This window comes from Kryptolebias marmoratus, linkage group LG15, assembly GCF_001649575.2.
Source record: "Kryptolebias marmoratus isolate JLee-2015 linkage group LG15, ASM164957v2, whole genome shotgun sequence".
Classification (NCBI taxonomy): Eukaryota; Metazoa; Chordata; class Actinopteri; order Cyprinodontiformes; family Rivulidae; genus Kryptolebias; species Kryptolebias marmoratus.
In genome coordinates this window covers 145,506-155,800 of record NC_051444.1, presented here as the reverse complement: position 1 = coordinate 155,800, position 10,295 = coordinate 145,506, and the positions used below count along the sequence as shown (strand labels likewise).

Sequence of the window (10,295 nt, the reverse complement as noted above, 5' to 3'; positions counted from 1 at the left end):
ATATATATATATATATATATATATATATATATATATATATATATATATATATATATATATATATATACACACACACAGAGGGTCCAAATCTCCCTCCAGGCTGAAGTCAGAACTCAGGACCCAGTAATAATGTCCAGATGTGCTGGTGTTGTGCAGCAGAACCAGGTTCTGGTTCAGTTTGGTTCAAGATAACGGTTATGGGAGGGGGAGGAGCACAAAGACCAGAAAGAATACGATTCCTGTTCATTGAGACATCAGGACCAGGTTCGGACCAGGTTCGGCCCAGATCTGAACAATCTGACCTCTGAGTAAAGGAAGGGGTTCGGGAATGGACCCGGGACCAGCCGGTACCAGCGGCCTGTGGGACTCCATCACCCGGCCTCTGGTTCTCCTCTCTCCGTTACATTCATGCATCAATCCTCTCAAACACACCGAACCGAACTCTTACCGGACGGGTTGACCGCAGCCGGAGTCGCCATGTTTCCTCACCGAAACAAAGACTTAGAACCCGGATCGGTTCCGAAGGAGCTGACGGACAATAAGAGCAGAGTCCCGCAGAAAAACCGTCCTCAGGCTCAGTCCAGACTCTCGCTGCACTTCCGGTACCGAAAAGGAACCAGATCAAACTTTAAAGAACCGACAGAGAAATCAATTCGGGTCCGAACCAAACCGACGGGTTTCTAATAACAGAGAAAGGTTCCGTTAAATTATTCTAATAACAAGATGTCTGAATGGAAACACCGCGAGACTTTGGGTCTGCATGAATAATTCATGTTAAACATCATGGAGCTGAGAAAGTGGACCCATCAGAACCGGGTCAGGATTAAAAACCAGGTCCACAATGATCCATCAGAACCACAGGTTCTGTTAGAATATTCTAATAGCGAGATGTCTGAATGGAAACACCGCGAGATTTAGGGGCCGCATGAATAATTAATGTTAAACATCATGGAGCTGAGAAAATGGACCCATCAGAACCGGCTTAGGGTCCAGAACCAGCACCGCTGACTCATCAGAACCACTGAACTAAAAAAACCCTGAAGATAGAAGGAGTTCTGGAGGCCATCTTGCTAGGTGCTTCATGTGTCTCTGCAGTTTCCACATGTTGGTGTCCTGTTCTGCTGCTCTGGGATCAGCCCACAGGCTGCCAGCAAAACATCCTTTAACTTCAATAAACATAAAAAACAAGACAACAGTGTTCTGTGACGAGCCTCCCAACAGCACCATCAGGAGAGAAACACACCACTGACCGGGTTCTGGATTCATCCTGACCAGAACTGAACAGAACTTTAGGTTATAAACTAAACAGAACTTTAGGTTGTAAAGTTCTGGAATCATCCTGACCGGAACCGAACATGCATGCTTAGATATGTCTAGTTTCATGATTTTATTTAGATTAACCTATATTCATTTAGATTAGACATGATTGATGTGTTTTTCTTTTTTTTGTGTGTGTTTCATTGTGTTTCATTATGTACAGATTCTGTTTTTGTTTCTGCTGTAAAGCGCTTTAGATCGCCTTGTTGCTGAAAAGTGCTGTATAAATAAATCTCACTTCACTTCACTAACGTAAACACGCATGCAGCTGCATTACTGTAAACGCATGCAGCAGCATTAATATAAACACACATGCAGCTGCATTACTGTAAACGCATGCAGCAGCATTAATATAAACACACATGCAGATGCATTACTGTAAACGCATGCAGCAGTATTAATGTAAACATGCACGCAACTGCAATAATATAAATAATAATATAAACATTTATGCAGCTGCATTACTGTAAGCACACATGCAGCTGCATTACTGTAAACATGCATGCAGGTGCATTACTGTCACACGCATGCAGCTTCAGAAGCATTAATATAAACACGCATGCAGCTGCATTAATGTAAGCGCACATGCAGCTGCATTAATGTAAGCACCCATGCAGCTGCATTACTGTCAACACGCATGCAGCTGCATTACTGTAAACCCACATGCAGCTGCATTAATGTAAGCACCCATGCAGCTGCATTACTGTAAACATGCATGCAGTTTCATTACTGTCAACACGCATGCAGCAGCATTACTGCAAACCCACATGCAGCTGCGTTACTGTAAGCACACATTCAGCTGCATTACTGTAAACATGCATGCAGCTGCATTAATGTAAGCACCCATGCAGCTGCATTACTGTCAACATGCATGCAGCTGCATTACTGTCAACACGCATGCTGCTGCATTACTGTAAACATGCATGCAGTTTCATTACTGTCAACACGCATGCAGCTGTAGAAGCATTAATATAAACACGCATGCAGCTGCATTACTGTAAACACACATGCAGCTGCAGCAGCAGCTGCAGCAGCAGCAGCAGCAGTGAGAGGGAGGCAGGATGTGTGCAGCACTCTGCTCCTCTTTGCTGTTTGTGGGGCTCAGGATGCAGAGAGGTGATGCTGCATCCACAGCTGACTCTTTCCTTGTGCTCTATCTATCTAGACCATTGTTCTTTTTTTGCCCTAATCCTGCTCCCTCCTGAGCTCTTCACCTGCCTCCACCTCCCCTCCCCCTTTCTTTCACAGCAGCTCTGCAGGATGTGAGGGAAGAAGGTAAGGAGACCTGAGAATCCTGTCTCCGCTTGGCTCTTTAGATCGCTTGTTATTAATTTGTATCAATACAGTCATGATCAGCTGGTGTGCTTGAGGAGATCTTTCTATCTTAAATCTGAATTTGCATGAACATTTTCAGATTAAATCATATGTGCATGAGAAGACAGTATTCCTCTGGTTGGGCCAGAAACACCTGGATCATTGTTTCCAGATGTTCCACAGATGTAGGCAGACTAACATGCTGACTATCAGTGAGACATCAAAAATATTTATTGTCTAGATAACACTGAAAATAATAATGAAAGGTTTATACCTGCATGCATGTAAGGCTGTTCTCAACAATGTTAATAATAAAAAATAATTCTTGCAGTTTCTTTCACATTTCACATATTGACATTTTTTCAAGATTTTTCATGATTTGCATAATTTTCTATGACTTGCATAATTTACTGTTTTTTGATGAATCTTAACCATTATTGATCTAAGCAAGTCAAGCTAAAATTGACTGGAAGGTAAAAACAGTTCTTTTATGTCTCTGGATTTTTCTCAAATTGTTGATGTGAGTTTCCTTTGATGCTTTTATGTAATAAACAGCAGAAACCCCCTACATAACACTCATAACAGGAGTAAAGATAAAAGCAGGAAAAAAAACAGTTCTGAAAGTCCAATAACAGTCCGGGTAGAATCTGAAAGGTACAGAGATCAAAACCTAAGATCCCAAAGAGAAACCAGAATCCAAAAAGAGCCAATAGCCAATCCAGAACAAAACAAGAAACATTTGTTTGCTTTCTGTACCCACTTCTTCCTGTTTAAGGCCTCAGGGAGCTGGACTATCTCCAGAACTAGGACACAGAACAAAACCAAGAACTACCAGATTGCATTGAATTGTCACTTCATCTCAATCTCCCCTCATAAGATTAAGGACAGTGGAAAGGAACAACTCCCGTTTAACAGGAAGAAACCTCCAGCAAAACCAGAACCCAATGCAAGCCAACCATAACTATAGCATTTATCAAAAAGGAAAGTCTTACGTCTCATCTTAAAAATAGACAGGTTGTCTCATGGACAGAAACTGGAAGTTGGTTCCACAAGAGAGGAACCTGAGAGCTGAAAACTCTGCCTCCCGTTCTGCTTTTGGAAACTCTAGAAACCACAAGGAAACCAGAGCCAGAGCTAAACCAGAACTACAGCTTATCCAGAACCAGCGCTGAACCAAAACCAGTGTTAAATGAGAACCAAAGTTAAATATGTTTTACAGCTTGCTTAGCATCAGTTCTTTCTATTTTCATCACCAGCAACTCTAACCTTAAAAACTGATCCCCAACTTAGCACCAACTCATTGCTGGGTCAGAACAAAGAACCAGTCTCACCAGAACCTGGACCCAGAACATATACTGAGGGGACTTTTAATGTCACTTGGCCCAAAATTTGTTGTCTGGCCTTGAAAAAAACAAACTGGTTCCTAACAAGTTTTTAATAGAACCAGTTAAAAACTGGCTCTACACTAGACCTTGGATTCTATGGGTTAAGGTTAGGGTGAGGAGGGTGGGATGAGGTTGCACCCAACCGTTTTTTTTTTAACTCAAAATTAAAAAAGATTAAGAGTTAACAAATTTACATGGATAAAAAAAACTGAAATTATTGTAACTGAACGTAAACGTAATAATAACAGTTTTGTTGCATCTGTTTCTTCGGTCCAGAGCTTTCATGGATACGTGTATGAACACCCCACTTCAATGTTTACCATCAGAAATGTGGAGAACACAGGCTTCCTGTGGCCATACTGCAGGTATCTATCCAGTGTAAAGCATGCAGTATATACCAAACATATTTTTAAGGTATGTAAGCTCAAAATTAACAGATCTTTAAAAGTCAATCACAGTGTTTAGGCACCATAAATGTTTGAGCATTCAAGATCTTATCCAGATTGCATACTTCTATTACCTCATTAAAGCCTTGAAATGTATTTTGTTTCAAACAAAACTGATTTCAAGGCTTTACACAAACGTTTAATCTGCAAACCTTTCAAACAGCATGTATGAGTTTGTTAAAGACAAATGAACATGGAACAGTAGGCTGAAAACACATACAGTGTTTTCAGATAATTTCTTACTTTGATAAAATGATTAAGAAAGAAGAACAAAAAACATCAAGCTGAGGTCTGAATGACGAAGAAACCAAACCACTAATCCCGTCAAAGATTTCTGGGTCTGCTCTGGGCTCTTCACTCAGTGGCCCATGCCTGAAAAACCTCCTGCAGGTAGCAACCAGAAGGCATCCTAATCAGATGTCTGAACCACCATAGCTGACTCCTTTTCATTAGGAGGAACAGCGGCTGTACTCTGAGCTTGGACACACCACAAAGGAAGCTAATTTCAACCACTTGGATCCAAGATCTGGTTCTTTCAGTGATTCATACCTCATGACTGTAGGTGAGGGCTGGAATGTAGACAGAACAGTAAATCCAGACCTATGCCTTTCAGATCAGCTCTGTCTTCACCATGACAGACGGGAACAATGCCCTCATGACAGCAAATGAGTTGATCTCCTGCTCCATCATACTATCACTGTGGGACAGGAATTTAAATACTTGAACTCCTCCAACTGAGGCAAAGGGATGTTTGAGAACCATGGCCTTAGATTTAGAGGAGCTGACTCTAATCCCAGCTGCTTCACACTTGGCTGCAAACCATCCCAGTGCACACTGAAGGTCATGGCCTGAGGGTGCTAACAAAAAAAGCCATCTTCAAAAAGCAGATTTGAGACCCTCTGTCGCTAAACCAGACCCCTTCATTTCCATGACTGCCTTGAGATCCTACCCATGAACGCTACAAAGAAGCTCAGAGACCGGATGGAGTCTAATCCACACCAAAAAGAGCTTGACTTTGTGCTAAGAAAGTGAACACAAGACTCACTTTGGTTGGGTACCAAATAGCCATCAAACAGTACCCCATACTCCTGCATCACTTCCACAGAAAGCCCTGTGGAATGCGGTCATAAGCCTTCTCCAGATCCATAAAACCTATGTACATTGGACAGTCAAACTCCCATGACCTCTTTAGCAACTCTCCAAGGGTGAAGACCTGGCCCACTGTTCCACAACCTAGACTAAAGCCACACTGATGATGGACTGGAGACCTGTCTAGAGTATACCGCACACCTGCCACATTCATTGTGTATTAGGATTGGCAACAGTCCCCCTGTGAACCTGAACAGGATGAAGCAAGTAAGGAAAATGAGTAAATGAAATAAATATACATGTTTTTACTTGCCGCACTTCCACAAAATCCAGTTCTATACATCTTCTAGTGGTCCCATTGACAGATCCTCCCATCTTCCAGCTCTATCAGGGTTATCTTTGCCCTCCTGGTGTCATGCAGGTCGCTCGAGAGAAAGGACCCAAACGCAGCCATCAGGTGAGTACAGGAACAAAAATTTATTTAACAACACAGGAGACTGACGGGACTGACTTTCATTGAACCACATGAACACATTAATGCAACCACACCACAGAGACAAACCAAACAAACTAAATAGGGGAAGAACTAATTGCATAATGAAAGACAGCTGAGGGGAGAACATAAGGAACAGGTGTGTGGCAACATAACACAGGGGAAACAGAACCTGAAAACCTGAAAAACGAATACACAAGACCAGTCCAATCCCAACACCTGGATGTTTCTCTGATTAACGTCCTCCTTACCTACTCCATGAGAATTGGTGAACGATCCTCACTTGGCAGGTTTGCTGTGGTATCATCATTTTCCTATTTCCTAATAATGGATTTAATGGAGCTTTGTGGGATGTTCGGGGTTGTGGGATATCTTTTAACCCAACACTGATCTGTACTAATCCACAACCTTGTCTCTGACCTGTGTGGAGAGTTCCTTGGTCTTCATGCTGTCTTTTGATGGGTGGTAGCCCACACTACTTAGAGGTGTTCATACAGAGGATTAAGATTATTTGCACAAAAAAAGCTCAGCAACATGGTGACAGGGTAAATTTACTGATAATGGTGGGGTGTATCTGGTCCACGTTGTCTGAGCCAACAGAAGAGCCACAGTGTGCAAAGTGGAGTGGAGTTCAAGTTGCCCAAAGTTAGTTGAGATATGTGTATCAGAACAGGATTAAAGTAAAACAGAGGAAAGTGACCTGGTACAATGAGAACTCACAATCATAGCTAAACCTATGTAGCAATAAAAAGCCTTGTGTTCCATTCTCTCTGACCTAAAGTCACTTTTTTAGACTGTCTAAATTGTCTTTCTGTCCTGGACATGAGTATACTGTACAGTCAGCCTCACAGGTCTAATCAGTAGAAACAGAAAATGCACACATTCTTAAAAGTCTTATAAAGCATCATTTAGGGAGAAATGATTGCTGTTCATTTGATTGTGAAATCATTTGAAATGTGAAAAATTAATGTTGATGATTTTTAGGTGTGAATTTATCTAATAAGAAAAATAAGTCAAATGTTTTAAGAAACTTTATTTCTCTTTGTTCTACAGTGGTATAAGTCAGTGATTCAGAAACATTGAACAGGATGAGTTAACTACCTGTGCAGACCTCAGGGTTGCTGCAGTGCCAGCAGTCTGGGTGCCCATGCTTTAAGATTCTTGTATGATAACAGAGAGGAGAGAGACCTCTGTTCGTTTTGTTTATCTGGATGGTCTCCTCTTGTCATTATGTTTTGTTTACCAAAGTTTAAAGCTTGTGTTTTTGTCTAGCTTGGTTTTGTAAAGTCCAGCAGCTAAAAAGACAAACTTTAAGCGTTACGTACAGTAATGAGTTGCTCTGGCTATTCATCACTGTTGACCTGATTTCACCAGCTGACAGTGCCAGACCTGCTTCATAGACATCCCCACAGCTTCGATGACCTCTGACCCTCAACCTTCCTCCTCGTTGGGTCCTGTAGGGATTGATTGGCCTCTCTGAGTCCTCCTGAAGCCCACGGCTTCTGATCCACTAAGGAGCTGAATTCCTCTCCAGGATGAGAAAACAATATTAGGTCTGGTTATGATTTCAACTGATGCAAATTGATAAAAATTATATTTATTTCCAATCTGTTCCATCATCAAATTAATCTGACAATCTTAAAGAATTACCTTCCTCCTCTGAAACTGAAAATGAACTATTTCTCAAAACAATCACTTGTCTAAATTCTTTGCGCATGTAAACCTAAACAAAGATCTTAATCAAACATCCTGTTCAAAAGATTTCTGTTTTAGTTAAACTTATAATCAAAGTTTTTTTTGTACCATAAAAGGGTTAATTCTTGTATCAGAGTCTTAGCTTCATTAAATGATTGTTAAACGAATGTCCTTGTTTGAATCTGGTCCCCATAATTCTGCTATAATAAATATTTTATGCTAAAATTCCAATTATTCTTCCTAAAAATTAGTCTTAGTTTTACGTTTGTTGTGTTAATTATTGTTGTTGATTTTTATTTTTACTAAAATCTTCTTTTGATTAAAAATTCCCTGTATTTGAGAAATTCAGCCCTCAGTTGTTGAGATACGGAATGAGGGTGAATACATTAGGGAATCTAATTATTGCTGATCAATACTTTCAATTTGGTGCCTACTTTTAATGAGAGCTTAAAACAGTAACAAGGTAAGTCTTACCCTTATTATATCCTCCTTGTCAAACCTAACAGTTACAGCTAACCCTAACCCTGCAGCCGTAAAGATAAAATAAAATCCTAATGTTGGAGGGAGCTTCTTGAGATGAATACTTAAATGCCCCATCTGGAGGCATTGCTCTTCAAATGGTCTTCCTAACATGAACACAACCCTGTTCTTGTTCTCTGTGTGTATCTCTAGTTAGGTCTCTATAATGATTCAAGGGAATGTTGGTGAAACTGAAGACAGCAGCACACATCAGCGATCATGGAGGTGGAGGGCACAGCAGAACCAGCCTTTGTGGATGTGGACCAGGGCTTGACGCTGGCTGGCGTCGCCTTTCTCTGCTTGCTGCTGATAGCCATGATCATCCGCTGTGCCAAGGTCATCATGGACCCATACAGTGCCATCCCTACTTCCACATGGGAGGAGCAGCACCTGGATGACTGACCCATACAGTACCATCACATGCATCCTCGCTAACACACAGGCCAAAGCCAGACAAAACTAAGTGTTGTTTCTGTTCCTGATCTATGACATTAACTTCTTATCACCTAATCTCAAACTGAAAATCACACAAGCAAACTAATCAGTTCATCCAAATGAACAGAATTCTTCAAGTGCTACTTTTCTAAAGTAAAACACGTCTTAACTCAGTACTGTAGCACAATGTAGGATGGTTTAGTTTTGATTTTAACTTCCAATATCTTCTGGAGTAGTTGTAATGTTTATAAATTTGAAAGACTTATTTATTGACATCTTTTTGGCACAATTAAACTCTGTCTCTTATGATTATTTTTAAAAGTAGAGAAATGCAACAAAACTATATGTGGAAATAACACCAACACAATCAGTAAGAAATATATTAGGTACGCAAAATATCTGTCTTTCTAAAGAGTAACTAGAAGGAAAAAACTGGAGACTTATAGAATGACATCATTACAACACAGTCAAACTCAGCTTTTCTAATTACCAACAGTTTATTTCAGCTGGCACGCCTTACTTTCAGACAGACTAAACTGGAAATACATTCCAACTGTGACCATCTGCAATTTCCCTTTACACCGTCAAAGTCTCAGCTTTAAATCTGTAATGAATGGTTCACCCCCACCCCAACACTGAATGTCCATGGAGGTTTCTTTAATGATTATTATAGAAATAGACAATAAATGTTGGACTTCATTTTGGCAGGATTCAAATAGACCTCAAACAAAGACATTCAAAGTCAAGCTTTGTTTAGCCCTTCTGATTTGTCTAATTGTTCCAAAATAGACCCTCAGAGTTGATATGGTCCAAGTGTTGCTCAAAAACAGATGCTGATAGTCTGGAATGATTCAGATGTGGCCTAAAAGAATCACATTAAAATGTAAGCTTTGTTTAACCTGCCTGAGAGTCCAGATCCAGCCAAGAAAGACCAGTTAAAAGTTGGGTTCTGTTGAGCTGTTGATTCTCTAAAGTGGACCACATTAGATGGGCTAAGCAAACTTCCAATGTATTTTGTTTTACTAAAATTGGACATCTCACAGTCCTTTTTTATTATTTTGGAAAGAGGAGAGGGGGTAATAATGTGTTTTATTTAAAATTTCATTGGAGGATGGAAATTAAGTCAGGAAATGACATCACACTCAAGTTAAAGTTAAACTCATGCTCAGTCAGTAGGCCAACTATTATTATCATTACAAGCTGATAAAGATGAATTACTCTGCATTCTATGCAATTAAAATCTGCAGAAACATGTTCACAAAAGAAGAGTTGTAAAGTTTTAAGTGTGCAACTGATCTATTGAAATAAAAAGTGTCAGATGTGCAGATAAACAACTTATTGCTGCAGCTATCACTGGTTTTTCATCAAGGTCGAATCCTGAGTTTGAGGTGGTGAGAAGGCCTACGACCATCCAAATCTAAACACTGACATCGAGGAGCTGTTCAGCTGATTTTTCAGACTTGAAATGTTAAAATTTTGACCTCCAAGTTAAAATAGATTCCACCAAACCAGTAAATCACAAGATTCAGCTCCTCTGTTTGATTCTTCTGTCCTCAGCTCCTCTGTTTGATTCTCCTGTCCTCAGCTCCTCTGTTTGATTCT

The 10,295-nt window shown here is 40.4% G+C and overlaps 2 protein-coding genes across 2 annotated transcripts in view; one reads left to right on the top strand and one right to left on the bottom strand.

Annotated features, from left to right (window-relative positions):
* Positions 1-1,190, bottom strand: part of arnt2 (aryl-hydrocarbon receptor nuclear translocator 2) — a 27,316-nt gene extending 26,126 nt beyond the window's left edge. Inside the window, exon 1 of the mRNA XM_037979914.1 lies at positions 449-1,190. Coding sequence (XP_037835842.1) covers positions 449-479 — 31 coding nt within the window. The 5' untranslated portion in view covers positions 480-1,190. The remainder of the gene's footprint in view (positions 1-448) is intronic.
* A 6,737-nt stretch (positions 1,191-7,927) lies between these two features.
* Positions 7,928-9,888, top strand: LOC112450079 (cortexin domain-containing 1). The gene has a single exon (XM_025003372.2). The coding sequence runs from the start codon at positions 8,478-8,480 to the stop codon at positions 8,658-8,660; it is 183 nt and encodes a 60-aa protein (XP_024859140.1). The 5' UTR covers positions 7,928-8,477; the 3' UTR covers positions 8,661-9,888.
* The last annotated feature ends 407 nt before the right edge of the window (positions 9,889-10,295 follow it).